At 45.5% G+C, this 18,590-nt stretch overlaps 1 protein-coding gene across 1 annotated transcript in view; it reads right to left on the bottom strand.

The window, feature by feature from the left end:
- The window catches only part of LOC111233462 (insulin receptor substrate 2-B-like), a 21,757-nt gene extending 7,662 nt beyond the window's left edge, over positions 1–14,095 (bottom strand). The window contains exons 1-2 of the mRNA XM_022761281.1: positions 13,548–14,095; positions 9,510–13,454 (exon numbers count right to left, since the gene is read on the bottom strand). Coding sequence (XP_022617002.1) covers positions 9,510–13,454; positions 13,548–13,791 — 4,189 coding nt within the window. The 5' untranslated portion in view covers positions 13,792–14,095. The remainder of the gene's footprint in view (positions 1–9,509; positions 13,455–13,547) is intronic.
- Between the last annotated feature and the right edge of the window lie 4,495 nt (positions 14,096–18,590).

The following is an 18,590-nucleotide window of genomic DNA, read 5'->3' as shown; positions in this document are numbered from 1 at the left end:
AATCAAATCACATAAACACCCTCTCCCCATCCCTCTCACCCACTGTCCATGTGCTCTCAACCAGAATTAACCCTTTTCAACGTGCCCATAAACACAATACAAGCAGCCCAAGGAACCGAGCCTGAATTGCAGATCTAACAAATGTGCTCATTCATACGGAGCAACAGGCAACCACGTGTGATACCCGCCTCTCCTCCTCTAAGGTCTCCCACAAAGCAAGCAGGCGCGGGGACGGATGAGGCCAGGTCCCTCCCCTCCTCCTCTCCTGCATCTCTCTGGCCATGTGCATGGTGCCTTTCCCGCCAGAAGACATCAAGACCTAACCTCAATAATCATAATGAGACGTAAAAAAATGGACCAATGTTTCTTCAGAAATCGAAAGATTGTTGAACATGATTTTATGAGACGTCATTCCGACATCAGCATAGCTTTGCAGTCTCCTTCAGCGAACACCTGCCATTCTTTGGTCTCCACTCGGTTTATACTTTGAAGTTCTACATTCCTCTCCCACCTGCATCATCGGTAGGACAGCACAGCTGCTCAAGCCATTCAGTCTTTACTCAGAGCCCGAAACATAAAGAGCAGCGCTACGCGTAGCGTAAGGTGCACGAGCAAATGCTGCCTTGTAAGCAAATTGATGGAAAAAGAAAGATGGAAAAAGGGTATGCTGAGAAGTGGAAGAAGAGGGGAAGGAGACGGGTTTTGAACAGAGGAAAAACGCTGGAACAGGAGTCTGAGTAAGCGTAAACGCAATGATGGAGTCAGCGGGAGTTGGTTCATGTGCACGTGAGGATATCCTAGGTATGATCACTCACAAACAATAGTGGCAGCTGCTCCATTTTCAGACTAGGCTTGTGTCCGCATATTTGTTTGTTGGCTCTCGGCTTCTTCGTCATATGTCTTTTACGTGTCGTTTGCAGTGCATCACTCATTTTCCATCCACCCAGACAAAAAAAAAAACACCAGACTGCTGACGCACAACCTAAGCGCACTGTCTCCCAGCAGAGCTCACACGGACCCATCTCATACCACGACCCACCAGCCACACTTTCTCCCCTGACCCTTGCAGGGCTCCACACAGAACCCCAAGACCCATTGATGAACACTATGAACAATGCCAAACCTTTTCTAATCCCTCCCCGCAGTACTTACTACATACACACACAGCACACACACAGACCCACGTTACCTTCCCTCCTACTACGCACACATGCCCACGCACACACGCACACACACACCACACAACAAACACACACCACACACATTATTATCCCATGACCTTAAGGTTACACCTCATTTATACTCAACTTACTGACACTACAGACACAGCAGCTCATTAATTCTGTGTGGAAAACAAGGGAAACCGTTGACCACAATCTTGAGTGATGTGCTTCCTCCACGAGATCAACATCGATTCCTAGTGGTTTTTGTCCACTATCCAAGGGATTTTTAATGATCATTATTGCTTCCATTTAGGATAGTAACCAGAGTCCTATTACCTCTATTTGTGCTCCAGCGTCTCTGTCTCGCTCGTAACCCTGCAGATTTCAAGCAACTCTTGACCTAAAGCTCTTGAAACTCCTTTCTTCATATCACAGTTTTAAGACATCATTCGGCCATACTCCTAATTTCGTCCTGCGTGTGTTTCACAGTAAAATGCAAAATCTTCAAAGATTCCGTAAAGCCCACCTTGACAGCTCACTCCCACGCTCAAGATATAACAATGAGCTAAACCCCTGGCCTACACAACCTTGTGTATTAAAGACGATACAGATTCTTCAATATGGAAGGATTTTGTTTCCAGTTCCGCAGTTTTACTGTTGCGTTCATAACATATCATCCTTCACACTGATTATTCGTCAAGCAGGAAACCCTTTTGTGCGTTGAAATGTCTTCTCAGGGAACCCTCTGTACAGAGGGAATAACCATCCTTTCTTAGTAAGTGCTTACTATTTACACTCATGATGGCGTGCTCTCCGCTTGTGCACGTTCATCATTAAAAAAACAGGACTTTTTGGAATAACAACTTTAAATCCACTTCTAATCATAAACTCCTACACCGGGTCCAAGTCCGTGCCTTCCAGTGAGTCCCACATACTGCCAACGCGGTTTCACCCCTACCATGAGGGCAAGAAGAGCAAGAACAGAGTATGGACTAATTCTGCCATGGATCTCTCCCTTGCTTGAGAGGGCTGTCCATTGGGAAGTGATTTGGTCTCAAAAGTAGAACGTTTCTCTACTTGCTGGGACCCTAAAAGAAACTACGCAACTGAGAGTTCCACGGTCATAACATACCTGCGGGGTGGAGACAAAAAATATGGACCCTCCCAACCAGGATTGGCTGTGGGTTCAGTCACTCCTACTCGCAACCCTATTTTCTCCTATTCCAGTATTTGCTACAAAAGAAGACGCCGTAGAATATCACGCGGTGAGTAGAGTAGGTTCAGGCATCCACCAAAACTATATTACTAACTTTCCCAAAAAAAGGAGGTACAGACAGGGGAAGAGGAAAATTTTTCAACTAAAAACGACACAAGTATAATGAGTGTGACAAAAAAAACACAAAGCGCATTTCATACGTATTAACCAGAATCACATTCGAAGTAGAATTGCATACGGGCGGCCACCCAGCTAACAGCACATCTTACCACGTCAGTGGTAAGAATTAAGGCGCTCATCGAACGGCACGGGTTATTTTAAGATTATTTATTTGCTAATACGGACAGTGAAATGGGCATTGCAGGCAAAAGCTCAGCCTCTTTGGGGCTTTCAGAGAGCCACAAATACTCTCCTGTGACGCTCAGAATGGCCTGCTCAAAATCAAAAAATTGCTTTGTGTGCATGCACGACGGTTAATAATTCTAACATCTGTGGGCGTACATATCTGGCTATTTAAGAGTGAGAGGGACCTCTATATGCAACACACACACACACACACACACACACACGCAGAGCAGAGCAGAAAGGGGGGTCCTGTTACGAGCAGCGCATGCCACCGATCGGCCCATAAATTCATGTCAGTCTGGAAATAGACCTGTAAATATAGAAGGGCCTGGTCACGGAGGTGGGAACGAGAGAGAGGAATGGGCAGCCTCGTACCGTCTTCACTCTCTGCCTGATAACCCTGCCTCACACTCTGCCTAACCCTTTACCACCTCATATCCACTTGGCCGGGACATGGGGGTGGGGTGGGGTGGGGTGGGGGGTGGGGTTCCCCACCGCTGTCACTTACATCTAAAAAACCTCCTTCCTGCTGTACAGTTTAACTCCACAACTTCCTCTCCTGACCCAGGTTACATCCACCTGACCAGAAGAGTCTTAGGCTGCGTTCACACTACTACGTTTTAGTCCTAAAAACACCTCTTTTGTTGAAGTTTTCCAGCCCCTAAAAACCTTTGAGATTTTTGGAAACGCTACTGACCTTGCTGTCTTTGCTAGCGGCTGTTGTGCAGTTAAATTCTGCATTTTAACACTACAACTGCCTTGGTTGGTCCTTGTTCGTTGTATTTTCCGCAGCTAACCAACTGCAGAGTAGACAATCTGCTTCCTGTTTACGCCGGCACATGCCCGCCCAGTGTAGGTGAACGGTCATGAGATTTTCAGGTGTGGTCGTAACACTCGTTTTCGTCTTAAAACACTGTTTCAAAATGAAAACATCACAGTAACATCATCCTCCTGTTTCGATTACTTTCATTATCAATAAATCTACTAATTACTTTCTTGATTAAATCATTTGGGTCTATAAATTGTAGATGTGACATCTTCAAATTGCTTGTTTTCTTTGAGTTTGCGCTGATTTGAAGCAGAGAAAAACAGCAAATCTTCACTTTCCAAAAGCTGGAAACAGTTTATGGAATCTTGGCTAAAAAAAAATGTATTGATCATCAGTATTGTTGATGATTAGTTTTCTTTTGAAGGACTAATCCTTTCATCAAGTAGGAGCATAAGAGCGACTCAAGTATACAAAAAAGAAGCAGCTTTAACAAGGTGTTTTATCCATAGTTTGGACACATTAAAAGCTACAGATAGCGGTATTCTGCTCCGCGGCCAAAATGTTTGTGTCAGAGGCGTTTACAATACGGGAAACCTCTTCTATCACTTCAGCATGAAACATGTCTGCGGGCGCAGGGAAAGTCTGAGAGGGTGCTCTGGCATCGACGCAAGAAGCTCTGCACAAACACAACACAGAGCAGACATCAGCGTCTGAGTCACTGACTAGTCACTGTCTCTATGATAAGAAAAGCCTGCTGCAGACAGACATTACACACACACACACACACACCATAAATGTGCATCTACATAGAGACGTGGCGCCTTTCCAAACTGTTACTCACACTTTCTCAGCTGGACTCTTTCAAAACGAGTGAAAACAGAGAAATCCCCAAATTAAAGACTTTTTTATTTTATTTTTTTTTTTACTTTTTTACTTTTCCCCTCCCAAATTCGCCTGGTGAAAGGGAACGACCACCTGTAGCTCAGCAAACAGCCGAATGTCTTTGTTCCTGCAAATATCTGATTTTATTAATGATCACAGCTGGACTGAAACGAGTGATTACATTGTTATAGTCAGTTACATTTAATCTCTCAATCGCTTGTTCTGAGTGTAAGAAAGTCATTTTGAGAAGCAGGAAAGGCAATAAAGTTCATCATGTTTCCTTTTTTAAATGATTTAAATGTCTAATCACTTATCAAATGTATTGACTGATTTTCTGTTGACGGTTCCCAACTTCTTCCAACTCATGGCCCATTTAAAAATCCCACCTCGTAACAATATGGAGGCGAAATAATGCGCACATATTATCTTAACGATAACGATGGAACATTGATGACTGAAGCAGGAGAAACATCCTTTAACTTTAAAAACATTACTGCTGTGAACTAATCGATTAATCAATTTATTGTTTCAGCCATTCATTCACAGAAACACTCATGAAAATCCCTTCAATTCTGCATCGTAACAGTAAAGAAATTCATCAGTTTACAACATTTATGGGTCAGCGTAAATGTTAGCAGTTAGCAGTTAGCAGCGGTCACAAGCTGAACAGAAAAATAAGGAAATAAATCGCATTCACAACACTAATAAATACTGTTAATTAACATGCTGAACCTTTAGAGCCAAAACAATTAGTCAATATGATGGAAAGAAAATTAATCAGCAGCTATGACGATAATTGACTCATTATTCCAGTCGATTTTTAAGCAAAAATCCCAGAGTTTCAGCTTTGCATGTGAGTGAACTGAATATATTTGGGTTTTGCACAGCTGGATGGATAAAACAGGGACTCTGAATACACCAGTTTGGGGTCTATGAAAGTGCAATAAGGCCTTTTTCAGTACGTTATGACCATTTATAGACAATACAACTCATCGATTAATCACAGAAATAGTGAAAACAATTATTAGCTGCAGCCCTTAAATTTACACTAATGTTTCAAAGATGAAGAATGAACTGTCAGCCTCAATGTAAAGGTGATTTTCACCATGTGCTCATATTGTTTGTACATATATTCCCCTTGTTTTTCCAGTTTTAAGAGGTGAGGTAATTTCCTGAACGCCAGCTGATGTAAACACACCCAATTCAAGCTTTATTTAATATTTATTTCCAGAGCAACGTTTCATCCCAAACTTTCCTTGACAGCTGGACAGAAAAAGCTCATCTCAACCTCCCTCCCTCCTCCAGGTCAAGGATCCAGGTGTGCCTCTATCAGTTCAACACCGCAGCTGAGAGGAAGTTGCATTCCTGAGTGATGATGATGCGTTTCCTCTCGGCCCCGCTGTGTGCCTTGACATGCCGCCCAGCCACCGCCGCCGCCGCAATTACAGCGCCACATCAAAGGCTGCCTGCCATGACTCAGTGCGTGCAAAGACACACACACACACACACACACACGCCTACACACCTCGATGCAGAGCGAAGACCGTAAACACACAGCGACACACGCTGAGCACGCACAGGCTGATCATGCTCCCATAGTCCGTGTGTGTGTGTGTGTGTGTGTGTGTGAGAGAGAGTATAGGTATGAATCAACATTTCTGAACGTTACCTTGAACTGCATGAACCTCACACACACTCACACACACACACACACGCACTGAAATGCTTAATGAACCTGCTGGCAGCGGCTGAAAACAAAAGTACACACAGACAGACGGACAAACACACACAATAGGATGTGCTTGAGCGCTTTGAGTGTCAGTTGATCTCCTGTGCTAGCAGGCACAGATTCAGCACTGTAGATTTAAAACACACACACACATACACACACACACACATATACACAAGCTCTTTCATCTCCGTTCAGCGCCACGATAAACAAATGAGTCAGTCGGCGCTCGCAGAGAATCCTGACTCATGCTCATGCACACACGCACACACACACACGCACGCACGCACACGCAGCGAGAAAAGAGACGATTCAGGGAGGAAGCGAGGGGAAGGGAGGCGAGGAGCGAATCTAAGACAGAACGAGTGGGTGAAAGGGAGAAGGAGATGATGAAAGAGGAAGTGAAAGACTGAAAACGGAGTCAAAACATCCTCTCTTCGTCCCCTTGATCCTCGCACACGCCGTCTGCGACAGCGACTGCAGACCTAACCTCAGCGCTACGAGTCTCAATATCCCCTTTTCTCTCGTGCACACACACGTCTTCCTGTAGCCCGTGCCTCAACATCACCATGTACAGACACCATCACTGCCTTTAACACTATCTTATCTTATATTATTACTGCAGAAAGTAAAGCACGTTAATGAACGATGAAGAGATGGGGAGCTAAAGCGAGTGCTGGGAGATGACTCAATATTATTGTGACTCAACTTTAAGTGCAATCACATCATGATGATAAGATCCTCCCCGACGTCCAAATTCATGATTCAGAGCTGAATATGTCTAAGCTTTATTTTATGTTTTACACATATAAAGTTCAGAGTTCAGTTCAGTCTCAGTGACACTGGAGGTGAAATTATTGGTCCAATAATCGATTGGTTGACAGACGGAAAGTGAAGATGCAACTGTACTGATGACAGATTAACTGTCCGACTCAGTTTTGGGGTTTTGGTTGGTTGGTTGGTTAAAACACAAAATTTAAAAAGGTTTTTGGTAAATTAAAACAAACATTTCTCTTTATTTTTTTGACATATTATACACAAAATGATTAAGATAAATTGCAGCAAAACAATCTATTTAAGGCTGCAATGATTATTTTCATTATTGATTAATCTGCCAATGATTTTCTCTTAATCATTTACTCTCTTTGAATGGCATTCACAGTTTCTCAGAGCCCAGGGTGATGTCTTTATGCTTCTTAGCAAAAGCAAAGCAGACATTTGTGATATTTCAGAAGCTGGAGCCGGAGATATTTGGCACTTTTTCGATCGAAACGATTAATTGATTATCAAAACAGCGGCTCGTTCGTTTTGTTTAACCGTTTAAATCTCCTAATTGTTGCAGCTCTAAATCAAACTAATTGTGTGACAATGATTTCAACCAAACCAACCATCAACTCAGAATCTTATTGTGAATATTAATACAGAAATGACTGTGTTCAGATATATATACATATATATATATATATATATATATATATATAATGCTAAAACAATTAGCTCATTATTCGATTCGATCATATACAGAAAAACTTTGTGACTAATTAATAGTTGATTACTTGTTTAGCTAATTAAGTAAAAAAGCTACAAAATAAGTTTAAGCTCTCAAAGATAAATAGTTTTATGTGTTTTTCAAAATGTAACTTTTGTGTTCTGACTGTTGACCAAAACAATGGATATTTTAGACACTATGCATTTTAATAATAAACAAAGACTTTTTTAAAACACTACGAAAAGTTTTAAGGCAGGAACCAACAACCTCTAGAATCCAGAGCACAACATAAGTAGATTAAGTAAAATTGCTTTGATGTAACACACACACCTAAAACCTCACAATGCTGCAGATTCAACTCAGTGGAAGTTCTTGAACTCAGAGTTTTAGCGTTACAAAGAAAGTTTCCTTTGAAGTGTTTTTTTTTTTTTGTTTGCTGATGCAGATTTCGTTTGTTTGACAGAGGTCCTAATGATTTTTGAAACACCACACAACTTTCCAAAAGCTTCTGACTGACGCTGCACAAGTTCAGGCAGCGACTGCTGTAAATCACAACTACAAAGCAGCTACAGAAGTGAGCTCCTCAGTCTGGAATACAAGTTAGAGATGTGTGTGTCAGCGCTAACATGTATCTGATAATTAACTAGCATCAGACGCTTAAAACATTAAACACACTTTGCAGCGTGTCATGGGACAAAATTGGGGAAACGGGAAAACTAAATAAGCACAGGTGGTCACAATCCAAACTAAACTAACACTGACTTAAAGACTGTTAACTGATTATTAAGTTCTTATATTAAAGAAAACGTATCTGCAATTTGCTGCTCATCACATGTGACAACAAATTAAATCTTTTTGGGTTTTGGACTGTTTGGGAAAGTGATTTTTTTTTTTTTTAAGTTTAAATACGCCGATGAATTACCTGAGAAAATGATCTGCTGTTCAATCAAGAATGAGAGGAAGCCCTACAAACTACAGCCTCAAGAAGAGGAACACTGCTGCCAGGTTACTGCAGTGTAAGGCGTTTCATGGTGTTTTGCCATCATACTAGCTGCTCCTGCTGGCGCTGGATTCTTCCATGTTTGGTATAAATAACCGTATTTTTTTTTTCAAAGGTGTACAAAAGTGTCTCAAGTGACAGCCTCACAGCAGAAAAAAAAAAAAGAAAAAAAAAGATGTTTAAACACACAAACACCCACACATTAGCACACTCTGCCTACAGTACATGCTGACACAAAGAAAACAGGCGGCACATGCTCAGACAGGCACACAGAGACACCACCAGCTACAAAGACGGGAAGTCAGGGCCTTTTTTGGGTGATTCAGTCCACACTTGACCTCAGATAAACCTCCGTTCATTCAGCAAGCTAATCGTCTACCAGTCTGCTGGCACACACAACATACACACACAACACACACACACGCACACAACACACAGACCTCAAGATGAACCGCATATTGGTGCCACTTCCTGTACCAGCACTGTTATAGCTGAGACTTCAGCTCCCTGGACAGATGCCTTCAAAAGACAACGGCTGGCTGCTCAACACGCCTGAACGCAGCCTTGTCAAGATCACAGAGACTTGATCCAAAATAGATTCACTAGAGGAGCTGCAAATTGATATAATGTGACTAATAATAGCACGCAGCACTTAGGGTTATTTTGGATTTCAGTGAGGAAAAAATATCCTTAACACTTTTTTTTTTTTTCGCTTCTACTCCTCACACATGAAAGCTCGTTCTCATGCACACACACACACACAAAGCTAGAAAATGTTTTTCCATACGCTGGCTGCCGGTGTCAAAGATTTTCCTGCCAAATATGATTATGAGAGTAGAACAGAGGCTTTCAACAACGGCTGTCAGAGCAGGAAAACAAAACTTAGCATCACTGAGACACACTGGTGTCAACTCACCCTTGGTTGTTGCGGTGACTCCATCAGATTTGGTGAAGTCGATACTGGCATAGGCGCCGTTCTCCGGCAGAGGCACCGTCCCCACCGTTGCTGCCGCCGCCGCCGCCGCCGCAGCCGCCACCACCAAGCTCCCATTGCTGCTACCGGCTCCCGACGTCATGGCTCCCATATTACTCCCGTCCTCCCTCAGCTCCAAGGCAATGTAGTTCAGTCCGTTCTGGTAGCCCACCGACATGTTCCTGCACATTCTACCGGCCCCGGCCCCCGAGGACGAGGATGCTGAGGTCCCAGAGGCAGCGCTCATTTCCATGGCTCTTACTGGAGCATGGTGAGCCGGCGAGTCCCCTAGACCCTCCACAGACATCCACACACTGTCGAAAGATGCTGAGCTGGCCCATCTGGAAGCCTGACCCTCCGTTAGGTAAGACCCGTTTGGGGCTGCGGTGTTCGTAAGTGTTGGGTGGGTGGCTGAGGATGAGGGGCCGAGTCCTCCTGCAGAGGGAGTTGAATTAGTGGAGGAGGTGGAGGAGAATGTCTCCGAGCTGTGTCTCCTCCTGCCTTGGGGGTCAGCTCGAACCACCTTGGGCTCCAGCTGCTGTGTTGGTGCCCTACCTGGGCTCGACGGGGGGAGAGGAGGGGAGATGGATGAGGGGGAGGCAGAGGAAGCATGGCCGTAATGTCCCTCGATTACACAGAGATGCTGCAGCATGGCTGTGGGGCTCGTTTGCGTCCTCTCACCTCTGCTGAGGTTAAATGTCATGTCCGTGTAGTCGTCCCCCATCGACCTCCAGTGACCTCCGGCAGGGACTCCGGGGGAGGCCAGCGCCCCAGGATTGCTAGCCAGGGGTCTGATGTAGCTGGGCGGGTTCCATGGGGCAACAAGGCTGGGCCTTGGTGACTGGTTCTTACCCAGACATCCAGCGCTGTCCTGCTGGTCTGCTTCTACCTCCACACTCATATAGTCCTGGTGAGATTGGGGCTGTGGAGGGGAGTGACGGTGGTCACTGGACCCCAGGGAAGGCGCTTCATCTTGGGCAGAGAGAGGGTAGGCGGGGGGCTGCTGTTGGTGGGGGTAGTGATCTCCAAACTCAATGTTAATATATTCTCCGGGACTGGAAGGCCCTTCAGACGAGCTACCAGTGGCGGGGACTGATGTTGAGGTGCCTGCAGACGCTGTGGAGGGCTCACTAACCCGCAGTGGACCGTGGAAACTCCTTCTGCCTAAAGGGAGGCGGTTCGGCCTCACGATGCGTCTGTCGGCCATTGCTGCGGTCGCATGATGAGCTCCATAAGGCGGGGGTGGATGAGATGGGGTGGAGGTGCTACTTCCTCCTCCAACCCTCCTCTCTGGTGTTGACATTGACGCTGTGGCAACTGATGAATAGACTGGCTTGGCAGGAGAACTCATAGGAACATACTCCCCGTACTCTTTCTCATCCCTCTCTCTGGTGGGGGCCTTGTAGGAGCGAGGGAGCGAGAAATATGGGCTGTAAGACTTTGGGGTGCTCTCAGGTGTCCCAGGTGTATAATACCCACTGCTCCCTTCGTTTGAGAGCTTGCGCCCCGCACTGCTGCTGTACGACATGTCCATATATTCCCCGTTCTCAGGTCTCTCTGCTATACTGTCACTCCCACTGGCACCTGCCAAACTGGAGCTACTGTGGGGGCTGGGAGAGGCCTGCACCGGGGAGGGAGAGGTGCCGCTGCCCCCTGGGAGCATCATCATGTAACCGTGAGAGTCCGTGGAGGATTGAGGCGGGAGCTGGGGGTGGGCTGAACGGGCACCTAAAGCTGGACTGTGAAACTGCGGGGAATGGGAGACGTGGTGGGAGTAGGAGCTGGGTTGCATAGGCATGTAGTCGGGAGGGGTGTCCCGCGGTGACGCAGCCACGCCACACATCATGGGCATGTAGCCGCTGTCTTCCTTGGCAGAGGAGGAGGAGGAAGGAAGGGAAGGGCGCTCACCACCGGCCTCCGTCCGGGAGAGCGTGGAGGGACGGCTCTGCTGGCTGTGCTCGGAGCAGGAACTGTAGTCGGAACGGAGCGAGGAAGAGGAGGAGGACGGCCCGCCACGGAGAAGCCCACTGCCGAATGGTAACACCACATCTGACCCTTCGTCCAATGAAAAGTTGGTCTGGGTCATTTTCTGGTAAACTGCCACTCCAGAACCGCCGGTTGCACCCCCGGCGGGTCTGGAGAAAGAATGCGTCCTCCTCCTCAGCGACGATGATGAAAAGCGTTCGTCCTCCGTTGTTGACGTGCTCTCATCCCGTGGCGTGTCACCTCCACTGTTGTTTCCAGACCCCCCGCTGGTGCCAAAGACCTCCCGGTTCCAGCCCATGGCCATGTAGTCATTTAGACAGTTCTCTTCTCTGATTGGTGGGGTGTTGCCCAGGGAGTCTGGTGTGTTACTCCTCACCCGGAAGTACCGGAAATCACCGGGGCTGGAGCCATATTCGTCTGAAGAGTTGAAGCCGCCGTCAGACGGGGAGCCACATATTGAGGCGCTCGATGGGCGGGTGAGTGTGTCGGAGACGGAGCCGTGGCCGCTGCTGGAGGAGACGCTCACGGGACTGGTGGTGGAGGGGAAGTGGGAGACTGGGAGAGAGGCGGAGCGGGCGTGGTAGGTGGACGATGACCCCGGGATGGCTCTGACATAGCGCCCCCCGCCGCTAGTGCTTGTGCCAGCGTTTCCTGTGGCAACACCACTACCACTGCTGGCTCCGCCACCCTCCTGACGACCATGATGGGCCCTTGCTGAGTTAAGGTGAACCAGACTTCCTGTGGCGGAGCGGAACGGCCGGTTCATTGTTCCCTCACCCTCACTGGATGTGCGGAAGCGATAACCACTTGCCCCAGAGCTCTTACTTGACGGCGGCGTACCAACAACCGACTCCGTTCTCGACCGCCTCTGCAGCCCGGTCTGACTTGGCGGCAGGTTGCCCAGGTGGCGGCGTGTCGTGATAAATGGCATGGGGTTGGAGCCCGATGATTGGCTCTTACTCCTGGGCCGAAACTCAGCAAAAGCTTTTAGGGCTTTCATCGTCTCCAGGATGGTCTCGTGCATGTTTTGGGCCACGACAGAATCATCCACCTGCATCCATATCTCCCCGGGCCCGATGGAGGAGGAGCGACCCACCTCAATGAAAAAGAAGCTTTCTGAATGTCCGCAGCGCCTGATATTCATCAACTGAAGGTTAACACAGGGGGTTTCAGAGTTCAACTTTACGAGGTGTATGGTTTTAGTAGAGAGGCATAGCCGGTAAACACCTGTGAGGTTTTTAGTTTGACCCAGTCCTTTAGGTTTCACATTCACCTGCCACACCTCTTTAAACACAGTACCAGGGGTGACCGTACCGTATCCATCATCTAAATCATCAGAATCCAAGTGCCCTTTTTTGCCCTCACTCATCAACTCACTGACAGCTACGTACCAGTCCTCTTGCTCCTGCTCGTTTTCAGCCACAATGGCAAAGTACTCGTCCTTAGTATAAAGAGCAATGAGGTGTTTGTTTTTGGAATCCGCCCTTTTGTTTACCGTGAAGCACTGGTAGAGGTAAATAACCCTTTTAGGGGGAGAAGGGGCGACCGCTCCGCCGCTGGCGACTGCCGCGGCAGCAGAGCGCAGGCTGTTCCTGAATTTCTTCTCGCTGTCGTAGTACTCCAGGCGGCTCGGCCCGAGGTGACTGGCCGCCCGGAGCACGAAAAACCTCTTGTGTCCGTGTTTTTGCTTTCTTAAATAGCCACATTTGCGTATATCGTCCACAACATCCGAGGTATTTGCGACGTTCACAGCCGCGTATACATGGCTGCTGCTGCTGCTGCTGCTGCTAGCGGCGGAGGAGGAAGCGGCGGGGTCCTCGGCCGTGTGTACCTGGCTGAGAGACGAGGAGGAGGCTTTCCTGCCGGGGGACTCAGCGATGTTTTCCCCGGAAAGATGCTGCTGTTGCTGTTGCTGTTGCTGCTGTTGCTGTTGCTGCTGCTGCTGCGGAGCCAGCTGGTAGTGATGGTGCTGCTGTTGATCCTTTGGCGGGTGATGGTGGCTGAGGTGGAGATGGTGGAGGTGGTTGGAGGGCGGTAAATGTTGATGGAAACGAGAGCCGCCTCCTCCTCCTCCTCCGCCGCCGCCGCCGCCGATATTAATTAACGGGGAAGGGGGTTCCCCGACCGAGCCGTCTCCGTTTGCGGTGGCGGCCGCAGATTTCGTCCCCACGTCCCTCTGCTGCGTCTCCACCATCAACATCGCTGCCTTGCCTTCCTGGTAATTCGTGAAATTTGCCATCAGAGAGTACAATCAAAGGTCACTTTACTAGCAAGCTAATCCGAGTGGACCTAGACCCCATTCTTGTTTTGGGAGACGAGCTCCCGAGTCCGGCTAGGCCAGCTAACGTTGACTCGCACGGCTCAGATTTGCAATCCTCACAGACCGGCTTTGTTATTCCGCCAAAAAAAAACGAGCCCCTTTGCCTTTTCAGCGGCGAGGCGGGTATTCCGGTGCGGGCTCTTTTCACGAAATGAAGCCTACCGTGTGCAACATGACCACGCTCAGCCGTGTTTCTATAATCGGGAGGATCCGGCTAGCTCGGTTAGCAATCCGCTCGCTTCTCCGCCTGTACACATCTCTACGGGCCAGAGCACAAACAACACATGACCCTCTGCGTCACCGACCAAACGGGAGGAACAAAGAGTCAAACGCGGGCTCTGATTGGCCCGTCATTTTGACTGACATCCGCTGACAGGTGTCTGGACCAATCACACGCGGATATTAGTGCTTTGCGTCAATAGCTCTGACCAATCGCGCTACAAAGAGTTTTACTGAAGTTAAAAATAGGCGGTGACTTTGTAGGGCATATCTGGAGTCTGCCGTTAGGTCCTCCAGCAACTGTTGAGACGTAGAAAACCGTTCCCAGACCTGTAGACGAGCCGAAGAGCCGCCCAGAGTCTTCTCTCTGTCGCTGTGGGCAGACACAAGACACGGGTCAACTTTTATATTTTGGCTTTTTATTTTAGAGTTTATTATTAAACCTTATTCAAACCCAAAGGTAATTTTACACGAGCCATTAACCTGGCATCAAATCTTATGTAATTTTTACTCTCAAAAATGACTCATTCAGTGGTGAAAATACATTTATTCAAGTACAAATCAGAGGCACTTGTACTTAATATGGGTGTTTCTATTTCCATTAAATGCTGTTTATACATGAATGCATCGGTAATACATAAGGATAACAATAACAATACAGTCTGCTTAATGAGTACTTTTATTTGGGGTATTTTAAGTAACTTTTTTATAATATAATAATCTTTTTGTAAAGCACAATTCATTTAAAGAGATGCAATATAATGCGCTTCTCAAAAGATTAAAGATACACATAAAAAGGCATATGCAAAAAATTGGAACAAAATAAAAGGACACAAATAAAAGAAGTGTTTAAAAAATGAATAAAGTTAACAGTAAATATACAAACAAATAATAACAAATAAAACTATAGGTTTGGTAAAATATAGTAAAAGTTTGTAGGTAAAAGCACATTTGAAAAAGTTTTTTTTAGACATGTAAACAAGGTATTCTCAAATTTAATGAAACTACTTTCTTGCTGTACTTTACTTATCAACATTTTAAATTAGTTTTGCTCGTAATGCAGCATTTCAATGTAATCTACTCCTGGCCTCTCCAACAATGCATCATTTGTATAATCTTCTTAACATTGTGCATGTAAAATCTTGTTCTGCAAAGTAACTAGACGCCATAATTTGTTAGATAAATACAGAAAAAACAGCATTTCTCTTTGAAATGATGTGCAAAAAGAAAATACAAGAAGTACCTCAAAATTGTAAGTCGATGGGCATGTGCACTTTTTGCTTCTCAGCTCTTCATCAGACACTATATCCTGTTTTCTTCCCTGATAATTAACAAATCATTTCCATCTGCAGATAAAAGCCTGTTAAGTGTCCTCAAATCTTTTCCTTGAGGATACAAAGTGATGCTGGGAGCTCCCCACTCTCTGGACCTCTTGCCTGCAGGGCCTGAGGTTTACTAAAACACATTGCTGCTCTAGTCATGTGAGAACCCACTGGTGAGTTTGGGCACTGGCCAACTACAGTGTCAGCAAGGGTCAAGCCAGCTGGGGTGACCTCACACGGCCTACATCCTCTATGCCTAAAGCTTTGGCACAGGTGGTGGATTCAGATTGTTTCATCCATCCACCACACCCCCTCTAATCTCTGAGAGTGATATTAAGTTGTTTTTTTGTTACATGTGGTACTAAACTCTTATTAAAAGAGCATGCATGTCAAACAGCAGTGATTCAAGCCCCTGCTGTGTTTTCCACAGGAACCTAGCTTGAGTAATCGAGGAGGACTCCCCCCTTTGCTCTGGGGAGGTATCTGTGATCTTCCACGCTGCGGAGAATGCAACGCTCGGCTTTCCGAACCTCTACTACAGTTTGCATGCAACAATTTGCTGGACCTTTTTTCCCAAACATCTTTCAGTATCATGAGCAGGATCATGTGTAGTGCAGCTGGCCCCAGCGGGACTCATACCCTTATCTCTGGCAGAGTTTTACCCATGGAGCTATGCAGGACCACCTGTCTGTGTGTGCCTCTGAATCTGTCACTGGAAATGAGAAAGACCTAAAAAGTAATTTACGGTCATTGTGAATAAATTTCTGTCCATATATCCTGTATATTCTTAGGACTACTTACAATTATACAGACTTAAAGGAATACTCTTTAAGGTCAATATCAATTTGGCTGACAACTTTTAATCATAAAATCAGTTTAATCTTTGTACATTTTGTTCAGAAATTACCCAGGACTTGTGTAGCCTATCTTAGCACAAAGTTGGAAACCTTCGGCGCAGCTAGCCAAAGTGTTGTTGTATCATTTTTTACACGTTAAACATTTTGGTCCACTACATTTCAGCGTTAAATATCATATTCCACTGTATTTATTGTAGCTTTGTATGCAGGATTAAGAGTGGGGACCTCATCTTCATACATAGCTAGTTAGCTGGCTACATCCTTGACCAATAGCAACACAATAACGTACAGGAAAATATCGACAAATGTGAATAACATCTTCACAACTGTATAGTTTTTAAGCCATTTTATAGAAATAACTTTTAAATTGCCACAGTTCTGCAGTTATATGCTAGTCACAAGTCAAAACGTCAAGTTAAGTGCTACCTGCTACAACGAAAGCTTCAGTGTCGACTGAAAATTATATTTGCGGGATGAAAATGTGACTCACTGCCGTCTAATTAAAAGAAAGGTAAAACAAAAAACCTTCAATGAAATGGCAATTCAGTCTGATGATCAGGCTACATTAGCTTACAATGTGGAGCTGGTATTTGCTGAACAACACAGATTTGTGCACATTCACACCTTTAATGAAATCACAGGTAAATCTCAAATAAATTAGTTGCTTTTCATTTTAGAAGATGTAAGATGTAAATAAGACAAATTTAGAGTAGGTAGGCATATTTTTTCTGTTTTGACAGGCTAGCTACTTCTGCGCTAGCAAGGCTAATTATGTCCTTGGCTTATTTATCTTATGCAAACACATGGAAAACGCAAACGCAAAACGCCCTTAACCCACTTGTATTAGCTTGTTTCTCTTTCACACTCTTTCACCTCTTTAACCTCTTGTTACGGAAAAACCAGACCGCATTGAGACAGCCGGAATACCAATCTCTCCAGTCTCTCTCGCAGTGACGGCCGACTACCAGTCGAGCCGACGGGCAACCCAACTCTTCCCCGGGGAAGTATCAGGTGCTTTTCAAAGGAAGCCCGGTTCTGCTAACCTCCGTCTGACATGAGACTGGTCGAATGCACCACCCTGCCCTGTTCTTCTGCTAACTCTGCTTCTGTGAGAACTAATTTCACCTTTAAACCCTGTTCCTCCCTCTTTTTCGTTGGTATTAATGGAGGAAGCATTTCAGATTCTGCAGAAATCTGAAAGCCTGCCACTAAAATTCTTCAGAATATCAAATTCTGTTGATTTTCCTTAACCACATGTGTAACCCTCACTTGCTTCCAGATAATAGGTGTGGTCAGGGCAAGTACTCAGCTTCTGAGTATAACAAGCTGCTTCCTGATAATTTCATGAAAATTCAGACACTGTCTGCAGCCATTTAGCTACAGAAGATGAGAGAAGAAATGCTGTGCATGTAAGGATGTGTGTTTGCATGACTTAAAGTGTGTGCGTCAGTCCCAGAAACTAGTAGCCACTATGTATGCTTAAGGATGCAAATTTTTCTCTGTGTTTTCGCATCTGGTCATTCATTTGGTTGATGTGCACCGGTGCTTTGGACAATGATTGACGTCAGTTGTCTGGGAGTTAATATGGATTGATTCTTCCATGCAGCAACAGCCTGGTTTAAATGGTATAAATTGAGTAAATTAAATAACCGTTGCAGGTTAACAGATTACCAAATACCTAAATCCCTAAATTCACACAATAAGGTGAGGATCAGGCAGTTTTCCAGCACAGAAAAACATATGCACAGACCTGCCCGGTTAATGTGTTTAAAATAGTAAATATCAGTTTCATAGCAAATTGTCAGAATAACAAAAATAGTTGAAAATGACATTCATATTTATGTAGATTTTATTTTTGCTGTTTATGTTGTTAATGTGTCAATTTGATGTATTTTTACCATCCTTTCGGCCTTGCACTCAAACTTGACTCTTTATATCGTCCCTTCTCCTCTGCTGTTACTGTGGCACAGCACCCTCTGCTGGCCAGGATTCAGCATTACAGCCAAACCTTTCCTGCTATTGTACTTGCAACAAAGGAGCAGAGCCAACAAAGCTGAAACACACACACAGGAAACACAAAGGAAAGCATGCTTCCCTTTGTTACAGACTCAGTCTGTTATTTCAGAACAAGCACAGTTGCAACACTGCTGCTGCTGCTGCTGCTGCTGCTGCTGTTGTTGACATTGCAGTTTAAACAGACACAGACAGTTTATTTATACAACTGAAGACAAATTATTAAAATCTGAACATGTTCAAAAGCATTCAATGCCACACTGTTTTTGTGATCAGTAACATTCAAACAAATATAGTTTACAGTCTA

Source organism: Seriola dumerili, unplaced genomic scaffold (genome assembly GCF_002260705.1).
Source record: "Seriola dumerili isolate Sdu_G_001 unplaced genomic scaffold, Sdu_1.0 BDQW01000393.1, whole genome shotgun sequence".
NCBI classification, from domain to species: Eukaryota; Metazoa; Chordata; class Actinopteri; order Carangiformes; family Carangidae; genus Seriola; species Seriola dumerili.
This window is presented reverse-complemented; position numbering and strand designations above follow the sequence as displayed.